This window comes from Clinocottus analis, unplaced genomic scaffold (assembly GCF_023055335.1).
Source record: "Clinocottus analis isolate CAN_PGR_092001 unplaced genomic scaffold, fCliAna1.0.p SCAF_4, whole genome shotgun sequence".
In the NCBI taxonomy this organism is placed as follows: Eukaryota; Metazoa; Chordata; class Actinopteri; order Perciformes; family Cottidae; genus Clinocottus; species Clinocottus analis.
Window position 1 is genome coordinate 1,711,519 of NW_027176153.1, and position 12,073 is coordinate 1,723,591.

The 12,073-nt window shown below is 44.9% G+C and overlaps 2 protein-coding genes across 2 annotated transcripts in view; one reads left to right on the top strand and one right to left on the bottom strand.

The window, feature by feature from the left end:
* Positions 1 to 75: 75 nt before the first annotated feature.
* Positions 76 to 3,220, bottom strand: LOC137801226 (glucose-induced degradation protein 8-B homolog). The gene is made up of 5 exons (XM_068598679.1): positions 3,069 to 3,220; positions 2,623 to 2,752; positions 2,333 to 2,529; positions 2,032 to 2,229; positions 76 to 1,098 (listed from the first exon to the last, which is right to left on the bottom strand). Exons 1-5 carry the CDS (start codon positions 3,213 to 3,215, stop codon positions 925 to 927), a joined length of 846 nt encoding a protein of 281 aa, XP_068454780.1. The 5' UTR covers positions 3,216 to 3,220; the 3' UTR covers positions 76 to 924.
* A 214-nt stretch (positions 3,221 to 3,434) lies between these two features.
* Positions 3,435 to 12,073, top strand: part of dnah12 (dynein, axonemal, heavy chain 12) — a 29,084-nt gene continuing 20,445 nt past the window's right edge. Inside the window, exons 1-24 of the mRNA XM_068598678.1 lie at positions 3,435 to 3,567; positions 3,781 to 4,066; positions 4,569 to 4,656; positions 4,756 to 4,782; positions 4,868 to 5,057; positions 5,148 to 5,211; positions 5,325 to 5,483; positions 6,217 to 6,409; positions 6,535 to 6,723; positions 7,552 to 7,705; positions 7,796 to 7,887; positions 7,978 to 8,156; positions 8,545 to 8,680; positions 8,772 to 8,897; positions 8,987 to 9,121; positions 9,759 to 9,952; positions 10,038 to 10,284; positions 10,388 to 10,573; positions 10,653 to 10,853; positions 10,951 to 11,145; positions 11,230 to 11,351; positions 11,437 to 11,572; positions 11,662 to 11,808; positions 11,943 to 12,062. Coding sequence (XP_068454779.1) covers positions 3,798 to 4,066; positions 4,569 to 4,656; positions 4,756 to 4,782; positions 4,868 to 5,057; positions 5,148 to 5,211; positions 5,325 to 5,483; positions 6,217 to 6,409; positions 6,535 to 6,723; positions 7,552 to 7,705; positions 7,796 to 7,887; positions 7,978 to 8,156; positions 8,545 to 8,680; positions 8,772 to 8,897; positions 8,987 to 9,121; positions 9,759 to 9,952; positions 10,038 to 10,284; positions 10,388 to 10,573; positions 10,653 to 10,853; positions 10,951 to 11,145; positions 11,230 to 11,351; positions 11,437 to 11,572; positions 11,662 to 11,808; positions 11,943 to 12,062 — 3,549 coding nt within the window. The 5' untranslated portion in view covers positions 3,435 to 3,567; positions 3,781 to 3,797. The remainder of the gene's footprint in view (positions 3,568 to 3,780; positions 4,067 to 4,568; positions 4,657 to 4,755; positions 4,783 to 4,867; positions 5,058 to 5,147; positions 5,212 to 5,324; positions 5,484 to 6,216; positions 6,410 to 6,534; positions 6,724 to 7,551; positions 7,706 to 7,795; positions 7,888 to 7,977; positions 8,157 to 8,544; positions 8,681 to 8,771; positions 8,898 to 8,986; positions 9,122 to 9,758; positions 9,953 to 10,037; positions 10,285 to 10,387; positions 10,574 to 10,652; positions 10,854 to 10,950; positions 11,146 to 11,229; positions 11,352 to 11,436; positions 11,573 to 11,661; positions 11,809 to 11,942; positions 12,063 to 12,073) is intronic.

Here is a 12,073-nt window from a genome sequence, read left to right on the forward strand (position 1 = left end):
TACTTTCCACCTCTGCTGCCGTACCACTTTCTTTTTTAATGAGTTCCACAATAAAAACCACTCCGAGCCTTAAAGTCCTTTATGACTTGCGTAGTTTAAAATGTCACTTTTATTGCAAAACAATATCCCAGCAACAAAAAAAAGCACATCAAATTTAGCAAAAGAGCTACTTATTCCAATACATGTCAATAACCATCTGTGAAAGTGTCTCCATGTCTGAGGACACAGATTCATCCCTTCACATCTTTAATACCATCTGTGATATTTGATAACGTATGAAACTGAGGCGGCCTCTAAGCTTTATTTATATTTTAGCGTACCAGGAATCTCACCGCCACATCTCTCTGTTCCCGTCTGCTTATGTCTCGAGCAACAATGCGGCGCAGATCTTAAGCTCAACTTTCAAGGTCACAGTAGTTTGAAAGATCTCAAGTATCTTGACAGAGAGTACTAGCTAAAAAACAACAACTAGTAGCTGAAATGTGTATGTTTGGATGTACGGTAGAAGTTTGTGTATTTGAGGAAGTGCACGCCGAGCCGGCCATTTTCCCTGAACATCAAACTGGTCGCATGCAGAGAGCAACGGCCTAATTTAGGCTTTATTCACACTCTCTCCGATGCCGACAACTTTCCCTGCCAACAGACAGAAAAAAAGAAAAAAAAACTAGTGGAACTGAAATATACTATTTTTACATAAACAAATATGTAAATGATAATACCAAGAAGAAAGGTATCTGTGTTACTTAAGTCTGAGAAGTCATTTTAAAATGCCATCGATCCAGTTTGCACATTCTAAGTTATTAAAGTATCAAAAAGCAACCCTTACAAAAAAAGAAAAGGTTGTACTCCGTACGAGTCACTTTGTCGGGGTATAAATAGATAAAGGAAATGTGTCCATTTGTTGTTGTTTTCGTAATGATGTTATTATTTGGGGTCTTCGATGGTTCCCTTGCTGAGGTCTGTCATTTTGGGATACTTCACTTTCTTTTGGTCAAGTTCGTTTTGAGCCCACAGCAGCAGCTTCAGGAGTTTGGCCAGCTTGGGGGTCGACTCCCTGTTCTCATAGTCCAGCACGCACTGATTCACCTCGCTCCACACCTGAAGGGGAGACGCAGACACGCGGCTCGTTAGCGCTTTGTGTTCTCTCAGCAGGCAGAGCTGAAGCAGAGTCACCGCCACACACTGCACAAAGCTTGATTGATGAGGCCGCACAACAAGCTGAGCCCCAGAAGGCCTTTAATTCATCACCTGGTGCAATACCTTTATACACATTTTTACTTATTTTATTTTCATTCCATCTGTATATTTAATATTGTTCTTACTGTTTAATTATTTAAATTTTGTTTTATTATTACTGTTCTACTGTTTATCTATATTACCTGGTCTTTGTTTAATGTGAGCAGTGCTGCTGTAATCCTGTAGGACTAATAAAGGATTATTTTATCTGTGATATATGATTTGAGAGATGTTGTAAATTTATTGTACAAAAAGCTTAAAAATGGGATTAAAAGAAGATGTATTTCTATTGTAGTAGTTAAAGTGTGGAACAACGCTAACATGGATGTAAGAATGGTAAACTCATTTGGTTTTTCAAAAGGATTATTTATAAAACAATATTTGAGAATTACAGGTGTGAATGAAATAGATCTATATGGAATATGTATGTATATGCGTGTATGTATGTATATATATAATGTATTTATTTCAAATTATCTGATTTAATTGATAATAATTTAGGATATGAATACATAAGCATTTTTTGCTTCTACCTAGACCTTTTTAGTCTCTGTTTTTGAATATTATATAGAATGATATTGAATTGTATTATGATGATTGACTGAAGAAAACAAACAGACAAATCAAGGTATTTAAAATACTGAAAATTGGGTGCAAAAAAATTGGGAAATTTGTTTGAAATATTCTGCAGCAGACATCGAAGTGTGTTCGGATGACACGGATAACCATGAAATACAGTTTAAACTGATTCCATTAAAAAAAACAGTGATGATCTTGACTAATAAGTGTGCGTACCTTTTGTCTCTGCATCATATTGAGCAGATCTCCAAAAGGCGAGTCCTCTGGGTTGTCGAACGCCAGCAGCGCCAGCGTCCTCTCCATCTCGGTCAGACACTCGCGGCTCTCCTCGCCCTGCTCCGCCAGCTGCGACTGGGCGAACTCCAGGGCGGCTTCGGTCTCCCTCAAACGGATCAGCTCGATCAGATGCTGCTGCTGCGAATGCACAACCCCCACCCATCCCAAAACAAAGTCAAAACAATCAATATGGCTCAGTGCGAAACCTCGATGTCTGCCAATAAGACGCGTGTTATTGTACCTGCAGGTGGAAGTAGAGGTAACGGTTGGTATCCAGCAGCTCTGGGTGCAGACTGTTGATCAGTGCAATGGCGTCCTGGATCTGTCCCTTCAGGATCATCTCTCTGATCTTAATCCTCTCGTCGAGGGAGTCCAGGTCCACGCTGGGCTCTATCCCAGACTCCATCCTGAACTTCTCCGCCGCCTCCTTGAAGCCCTCTGTTCAAACAGAAAAAACACACTTAGACAGTCAAGCACATGTTAGTATTAATAGTAATATATATATTTTTACAACAATAAACGGCACGTCACCTGTGACCAGGTAGTTCATAATGAGCCTGTTCATATCCGCTCTCTGTATATGGACATTGTTGAGTTTATCCATCCACTCTTCCCTCGTTATGTCCTCCGGCTTCTCCGCATAACTCATTATGATAATATCCTTGAAACGAGGAAAGGGAAGAAGGTTAACTCGTGAAAGCATTTCAGCTGCGAGGTAAAAGGACCCGGCGGGTTGTTTTTTAGGGGGGAGAACCAGCGATACTCAGTCTGACAACAGTTGGGGCCTTCGGTGAAAAACACAACATTGAAGCCTGACTTTACGTCAACACGAATCAAAACAAGCACAACGAGCCTCTTTTTCGGCGCGCTTACAGCGAACACACGCAACCGGAAATAGCGCTATTCTGGTTTATTGTCTTCCACCGCCGTGTTTGTAATGTTTTAAACGAGTATCACGATCGTACGAGCCGCAATACCTGGAATTTGTTGACGCTACTTCCCAGCATCAGCTGGCTAGCTAGCGAAGGAGAGTTTGTTCTTCTTCTTCTACGGCGGCGGCGGCTTCCTCTTGTCCATTTCCGGTCACATGTCCCCTGCTCCCCCCTACAGGACGCCAACGGCATCGCAGCCTGGTCAAAAGTGTTTTAAAACAAAACTACAAGGATGGAAATTACGTTGTATAGGGCAAATACGCAAATAACACAAACAGACCATGTCAATATGTTTTTTTATCACTATTTTATGTAATAATCCGTTAGGTCTGTGTGTATCTCTGCTTCATTTCACCTCAGTTTTACCTGACGAGCACCGCGAAGCCCCGCCCCCCTCGCGTGGCTGCAGTGTTTACTGTTGCTACGGAAACGAGGACATTTACTTTAACTCCAGTCCCAGAAGTCCGTTCACAGGCTGACTAATAATAATAACACTAATAACCTCTAATAACCAGCTACTCAAAGACATCGAATGAACGAGCAGGTAAACAGATCATTGAAATCATTGAGTTGTTTTAGAATGTGTTTACTTTTTAATACATCTTTGAGCATATTGGCTCTTTCCAACTTTCCAACTTAATCACTAAAAATTAAGTGAAACTTTTTGGCTACAAAATGCATCATTACGTCTCGTTACAAGTGTCAAAATGTAGCAAGTTATTATTATTATTTTTAAATAGATTTGGTTCTTTTTAAGGGGCGCGTTTTCCAGAGATGGCCGCTTCTCCTGGAGTCTCCACGGACCCAGCGGCGAATGGCATGCTGACATTTCCCGTGCTGCCCCCGATAGAAGGCCGCCGGACCCGGGGGGAGATGGACCGGTCCCCGGGGGAGGTGGACCGGACCTGGGCCGAGGTGGACCCGGGAGAGGTGGCCCGGACCGTCGCAGCGAAGGACGAGATAGCGGAGAGGATCGCGGTGCAGAAGAAGCGGAGGTTGCACGGACGGAGCAGAGTGGAGCAGGAGCGCGCGCAAGTGATATTGTATGTTGGTTGTGTGCGTGTGTGTGTGTGCGTGTGTGTGTGTGTGTGTGTGTGTGTGTGTGTGTGTGCGTGTGTGTGTGCGCGCGTGTCTCTGTCTCTCTCTCTTTCTTTCTGTGTGTGTGCACGTGTGTCTCTGCGTGTCTCTCTTTCTTTGTGTGCATGTGTGTGTGTGTGTGCACGTGTGTCTCTCTTTCTGTTTGTGTGTGTGCATGTGTGTGTGTGTGTGTGTGCACGTGTGTCTCTGCATGTCTCTCTTTCTGTGTGTGCATGTGTGTGTGTGTGCACGTGTGTCTCTCTTTCTGTTTGTGTGTGTGCATGTGTGTGTGTGTGTGTGTGTGTGTGTGTGTGTGTGTGTGTGTGTGTGTGTGTGTGTGTGTGTGTGTCAGGGCCTCAATGACACAGCCATGGCCTAATAGGTGTCATTAAATAATCATACGTTTCCTCCTGCAATGTGACAGTTTTGTTTGACTGAATTATTCATTATTAATAATTATTATTACAGGATGTCAAGAGCGATGGAGGCTTACCGACACAGCAGAATGAGGGGAGGCGATCGCAGCCCGTCACCAGAACCACAGCTGCCATCTTCTGTACGCACGCCAGCTTTCTACCCGTGCACACATTTTGAATACAAACGTATACAGATATTGCTCAATATAATGTGACATATTTCAATACTTCCTCTACAGATGCTCAGCGAGGATCGGAAGCTTAGGGTAAGATGTGTTTTTATTTTCATTACATTTTACCCGTGTGTTGAACCATGTCATGGTGTGTTTCATGCGTGTGTCCCATTTCCAGATGAACTACATGTTCATGAAGCAGAACGTGGAGAAGCGTCCGTACACTCCCATCCAGCAGCAGTGGTTGGACTCCATCATCACCAGAGTCTCGCCCAAGCTCAAAGAAGGCCTGGAGAACCACAAACACCTGCAGGAGCTCTGCAAGGACGTCAGCGACATCTTCTACGACACGGTCGTCAAGCACACAGGTAATTAGCAGTTGTGCGTGTCTGTGTGCTCTCACAGTACATGCAGCCTTTAGGTGAACCATGTCTCCATTCTGTTGTACTCACTTCAAGTGGACACCATTCTAAAGGAGCGAGACACAGAAGTAACAGACGACCACACGGAGGCCCCGCCAAAGTGAGTGTGTAATGTGCACCAAAGATTTATCCACGAAAAACAGATTAAGCAGTTGTTCTTTTTTTAATGCCCCCTTTTGTGTGTGTTTGTGTGTGTGTCCCAATAATTTGCAGAATTCTTGATTTCTCCCACCCATGGCATGAGAGCTTCATCAGGAACCGCAAGGCGATGAAAGCCAAACTGCACATCCTTCATCCGGTCATGCGAACCGTCTTGGAAATTGGCAACGCGACACTCCGGCCGCTGGTCCTGCTGGATCGCTCAGAATGCAGGTGAGGAAGGACGCCACGAACGCGTCACGACGCTGCTGCTGCCGCTGCTGCTGCTGCCACTGCTGCTGATGCTGCCACTGCTGCTGCTGCTGCCGTTGCTGCTGCTGCCACTGCTGCTGCTGCTGCCACTGCTGCTGCTGCTGCCGTTGCTGCTGCTGCCGCTGCTGCTGCTGCTGCCGCTGCTGCCGCTGCTGCCGCTGCTGCTGCCGCTGCTGCTGCCGCTGCTTAACACGTTGAAAACTATGGAAACCAATTTTGTGTTTGAGTCGTCGTAGGGACCCCAAAATAATTCCAATACTTGTGTTTATTGTATGTATTTATTCAGCAAAGTCTTGGGGAAAAAATGTATATCTGCAAAAAAAATAACTTTTAAAAGATATTTCGATCCTAACTATGAACATCCAGCCTGATATGAGCCAGAAATTCCCCCAAAATGCCTCCTGGAGCGTCAATAAGACACCTTTTTGGAAAGATCAGGACCTAAAGAATCAGAATCTGCAACGAAAAACAAAGCCATGGTCTGTTAGGAAGGAGTTTCAGTCAAAAAAACTGTGTCGTTCACATTTAAGCCAAAAGATTATCTGAATGGGCATGCTGGGACTTAAAATTGGAGCGGGAGGAATTTTGCGCACGGTTTCCAAAAGGTTAAACAAACACACGACCGCTATTTCAATGTGTTGTTTCTTTCTACAAGAAGTTTTGTTTTGTTTTTTAAAATTCTTTTTGGCTCCAGTGACGTGGGGCCCGTGGTCTGTAAGAGTCTGCAGAACAGAATGGCTGTGGAGTGTAAAAGGGCAGAAGATCGAATCATGAAGACCTGGTTTCCCAAAGTCATCCAATTATTCGGCAAACAAACACTGAAGGGAGTTAAAGAGGAGAACCTGGAGTCTTTCTTTGACTGTGCATGCACCCTCATCTCCAATCAGGTGAGGTGACAAAGAGACATGCTACATATATAGCTAATGTTATTGGTCGAGCAATGAACATGCATGTCTACTGTAGAATTATGTATATGTTCCTTGATTTATTCATTTATTTTTTCAATTCCCAGTTGAAATCATTGCTTCAGAAAAGCGTAGAGGAGTTTGTCAGTCTGTTCGATCCCAGCAATCACCGCTGCCTGCCCTGCTTCCGCATGGGCTTGAAGTTTGACGATGAAAAGATGGAGATGTATCCCACCTCACAAGAGCTGGAGGCTTCTGTTTTGGAGATTCTCAACGGCATCACAAACACTCTGCAGGTGAGCGTGGCGCAGCGGTTCTCAAAACTGTTTTTTGTCACGCCCCACTTTGGAGGAAGAAAAATGTTCACGCCCCCCAAAAATTGTAACAAAATAGTCAACGCTCGAATTTTATAAACATAATTTTTTTTTGACTCCTCCTTCTAATAATAGAATAAAGACAATTGTAATCTCTTTCAAGTCAACCAGATTGCTCCATCAGACAAAAACATATAAAATGTGCAAGCACTTGGTTAGAACAATGCAAATAAAGTTTTATATGTGCAAGAAAATAACTCATATTTGGCAAACACAAAAGCATATTGTGGCTGCAATTAACTTGTTTTGCACTGAATATCTTTTCAACATAACTAAAGGATTCTTAAAAAAAGATCTAATTCTGCATTTCCCACAATCCCACTTGCAACACCTTCGCTCCCCACTAGAGGGTCGCGCCCCACCGGTAATACCTTGGCTACCCACTAGGGGTTGCGCCCCACCTGTAATACCTTCGCTCCCCACGAGAGGGTCGCGTCCCACCTGTAATACCTTCGCTCCCCACTAGAGGGTCACGCCCCACCTGTAATACATTCGCTCCCCACTAGAGGGTTGCACACCACCTGTAATACCTTCGCTCCCCACTAGAGGGTCGCGCCCCACCTGTAATACCTTCACTCCCCACTCGAGGGTTGCACACCACCTGTAATACCTTTACTCCCCACTAGAAGGTTGCGCCCCACAGCTTGAGAACCGTTGGCTTAGTGTGTGAAAGGCATTTACAGAAGCAAAGAAAGAAAGAAAAAAAAACACTTTTTGACACCATTTAATATCGATGACATCGACCCACAGAATGTACAGACGATCCACTCATGGATGGGAATATCAGCGTTTTGCTACGTGGACGCCAAGGTGCCTGACCACGTGCTCGCTTGGGCCCGGGTCACCGTGCAGACCGCCGTGCGCAAGAATCTAGAGGATCCGGAAAAACACTTCCAGAACTATGGTGATGATTTGTAGTCCAATCATTTGCGATCATATCGCCCCGTTGATTCCCATCCATTCATTGCTGACTTTTTGGTGCTTTATTTTGCAGTGGACAACTATGACTGGCTTGTCAATGGAACTGCACAGGCCCGAGTGGAGAAGTTCATGGGAGAGGAGCACTCCTTCGACGAGTACACGAAGGTAACAAATCATGAAGTCAAACTAACGCTGCACACATTCTAGACCTGTATCCGGATGACTGTCAACGTGCAATCGCGCCTCTTTTTACAGCAAGTGGAGGAGTTTCGTGTTCTGTCGAAGCAGATCATCAGCCTTCCAGCGAAAGCACACTTCACGATGGTCCATCTGGACTGTGAAGAGCTGAAACAGGGTCTGGCCGACAAAGCGAAGAACTACGGTGAAAGACTTCTGAAGAAATTGGTCGCCAGCCACCGGGAGCAAAATCTACAGTGAGTCACTCCCTGCAAACACTTTTTAAAGGAGCAGTGTGCAACATTTAAGGAGATCTATTGGCAGAAATGGAATGTGATATTATTAAGTAAGTTATCTCCAGTTTACCAAAAAATAAGAAGCGTTGTGTTTTTGTCACCATAGACCTGGCCGCCATGTTTCTCCAGTTCCTCCAGTTAGAACACATTTGATAAACCAAACACTGGCTCTAGATAACAAGCATTCTCCTTTATTTTTATGGTTTTGTGTCCGCCTCTGGAATTCTACACAATTTACACAAGTTGCAGTTGGTTGCAATCGGCAACCTCATCGCCAAACCCTACACTGCACCTTTGACCCTTTGACTGTCTGTGTTTAATATGCTGTTGTTTTTATGTCTATTCAAAGGATCTGCTCTGAGTTTGAAACCATCAGAGAGGACGTTCTGAAAGTACCAGAAAGCACAGAAGACATGACCGAGATCATTGATCGCATCCAGTTCACTAACACAAAGGGTATCGCAGAACTTAATGAAAAGATAAAGGTGGATAACTTGAATCTCACACTTGAGCATTTTTTGGGGTTCAGTTATCTCGTATGAATTCTCACATCATTTTTCACTTGCATTGTAACAGGAATCTTTCTGTAGACTCATGTACATCCAGAATGTCCACTTCCTGGAGCCCGAGGATCAGGAGCTCAACGCGACCGTCCTCATTTGGCCGCAGAAACTGCTTCATGTCTTTGAACTCAGTGACGAGGTACTGCCCCTTGCGTCTGCCGACAACACTATACCATGTTGTTTTGTTATAAGGACGACCTCATTCTGGGCGGCAATGTCATGTTCTAGATGATGCAGAAGGCCAAGGTGAAAGGGGAGCAGGAGCTGCTGGCGAGAAGAGAAAAATTGATGGTACAGCTGGAAAAGTTGGGCCGCAGGACAGAGGAGTTCCCGCTGTGCTGTGAGCTGGATATGATGCAGCAGGTACAGAGCCCTTGGCACTTTCAGATAACCTCAAAGAAATAGTTTTAGGAAAATCAAGGTATTCACTTTGGTGCTGAGTTTAAGATAACAAGATCGATCCCACTCTCCAGCGTAGCTTAGCATTAAAACCAACAGGGGCTAGACTATCAAGAGATTAACAAGACTATCAGCAGGTGTAACACTCCAGGGCATCACAACAAATAGTCTCATAACCCGCCATGAAATCACAAAGAGTTGTTTTCACGATTCAGTTTTTGTACGCTTTAAACAAACAAGATATAACATGTTAGTTAGTTAGTGAGCGTTAGAGGTGCTAATAGTGGCTTTCGTACCTTCCGACAGAGACATGATAGCTGATTCTCATTGCTCCAGTCTTTATGTTTAGATACTGTAAGTGACATGCTAGCTGGCCCCAACTTTATATTAAAAGGACAGATCTCAGTGGTATTGATCCCCTTCAACTACCCTTCATGAAATGTTATACAATTCCTTTCAGTAAACGTGAAATTTGTCAACGTCAGTAGAACATAACCAATGACCAGAATTGCACAAAGTGATTGTCAAACCTAATTCCAGTGTTGGTTGTCGAGCAATGCAATGGGAAATAATGATATTCTTGTCATCCCTTTTTGGGCAGTATGTAACAGACATCCGAACGGTTCAGAAACTTCTCCAAGAGGCTGAGGAGGAGATTGTTTTCATTAACAAAGAAGAGGCCTTTTACCAATGGGACGTGACATGTTACCCTGAAGTTGGGACCATCCAAAACAGTATTGGACTGTATCAGAAGCTGTTTGGCCTTGTGCTGCAGTGGCAGCGCACACAAAACAGGTCTGATGTCTGTTTGATTGCTTTGTTGTGTTTCAATGCAAAACATTTACACCCATATAAACTTCCCTATCTTCTCTGTGAATAGATGGATGGAGGGTTCCTTCCAGGACCTGAACGGCGAAACCATGGAAGCAAAAGTGGACGAGTTCTTCAGGGAGATCTTCAAGACGCTCAAGTTTTTCCAACAGAAGCAGAACAAGGCCGAGCAAGAGATGGAGAAGATCAGTGGCAAGGCGAGGAAACGACGACTTAGTCACGATGAGACAAAGAAGCAGCAAAGCCCCACAGTACTGTTGTGCTCCACCGTCATGGAGCAGATCAAAGAGTTCAAGGTATCGCGTGTAACTGTCATCTCAGAGGGGGCTCATTATACAACTTGGCAGTAAGTGAAGTCTTGCTTGTTGATGCTAAACTAGCTTATGTTTGCACCAACAGAACCATGTCCCTGTTGTGTCCATCTTGTGCAATCCGGGCATCAGAGCTCGCCACTGGGATCAGATGTCAGAGATAGCGGGGTACGACCTCACGCCTGACTCTGGTACCACACTACGCAAAGTTCTCAAACAGAACCTGGCCCCTCATCTGGAAGCGTTTGAGTCCATCAGCGCTGCTTCTAGTAAAGTACGAACTTTTGACATTCATGATTTCGCTTTTACGGAGTTTGTTAAAACACAGTACTCTCGCTCTTGTGTCTTAATAGGAGTTTTCCCTGGAGAAGGCGATGCAAAACATGGTGCATGTCTGGGATAGCATGTCTTTCAACCATCAGCCTTACAGGGAGACTGGAGTGTCCATCCTGACTGCCTTGGACGAGATTCAGACAATGCTCGATGACCAGATTGTGAAGACTCAGACTATGAGGGGCTCTCCGTTCATCAAACCTTTTGAAAATGAGATCAAAGTGAGTTCATCCACCCAATCATAATGAGTTCATTCTCAGTTTGCATGGGAGTTTTGCCCGTCCAGGAGAGATTCACCCATTTGTTCTACGTCCTCAGCGATGGGAGGAGCGTCTGCTTCGTATCCAGGAGACCATAGATGAATGGCTGAAGGTGCAGGCCCAGTGGCTTTACCTGGAGCCCATCTTCTCCTCTCAGGACATCATGCAGCAGATTCCAGAAGAGGGACGACTTTTCCAAACTGTTGACAGAAACTGGAAAGAGGTCATGAGGCACTGCGTTAAGGACCCTAAGGTAGTGTTCGGGGGAAAAAAGTGTATTGTGGACGCATTACGCCTGAAGAGAAGTTTGTGGTAACTGATGATTTGTAAATTGTAGATTCTGCCGGCAACCTCGCTGACTGGTTTGCTCGAGAAACTGCAAGATTCCAACGTCCTGCTGGACAGCATCATGAAAGGACTGAACGCCTATTTGGGGAAGAAGCGTCTCTTCTTTCCACGGTAGACAAAAAGACAAAAACAGTTGCAGTGTTTCTTTTCGATTGTTGTTACTAACACTGATACTGATGACCGACACCGCCGCCAGGTTCTTCTTCTTGTCCAACGATGAAATGCTGGAGATTCTGTCTGAGACCAAGGACCCGCAGCGAGTGCAGCCCCATTTGAAGAAATGCTTTGAGGGTATTTCCAAACTGGACTTCCTCCCCAATCTGGATATCCAGGCAAGGCAGTCACACTTTTTGAATATTACTACATGACACCATGGTTGATTGACCCTTTTGATTGACTTGAGTACTGTTCTCGACTGCAGGCCATGTACAGCAGCGAGGGTGAGCGTGTTCAGCTAATCCAGAACATCTCCACGTCAGCGGCCAAAGGCGCTGTGGAGAAGTGGCTGGTGCAAGTGGAGGACGTGATGGTTCGCAGTGTCAGACACGTAGTAGACCGGTCCAGGGTGGTGAGATCGCTGTTGCCACACCTCAACTAATGCACAGTGATGATTTGTTGACTCAAATACCATCAGGTTGTGTCCCTGATCATATGACGTGTGAACATAAATCAATGGGTCAATGAATGTGGGTTTGCTGACAGGCCTACGCTGAGAGTCCACGGAGCCAGTGGGTCAGGGAGTGGCCTGGACAGGTGGTGCTCTGCACCTCACAGATTTTCTGGACCATGGAGGTTCATGAAGCCATCAATGCAGAAGCTGATGTACGGCTTTA

Excerpts from the sequence above, each read along its gene's own strand:
- LOC137801226 (XM_068598679.1), bottom strand. The coding sequence starts at position 3,215 with ATGCCGTTGGCGTCCTGTAGGGGGGAGCAGGGGACATGTGACCGGAAA. Across the intron at positions 2,230-2,332 it reads ACCTCTACTTCCACCTGCAG|CAGCAGCATCTGATCGAGCT; the intron begins GTACAATAACAC and ends GTGCATTCGCAG. Across the intron at positions 1,099-2,031 it reads ATATGATGCAGAGACAAAAG|GTGTGGAGCGAGGTGAATCA; the intron begins GTACGCACACTT and ends TCTCCCCTTCAG.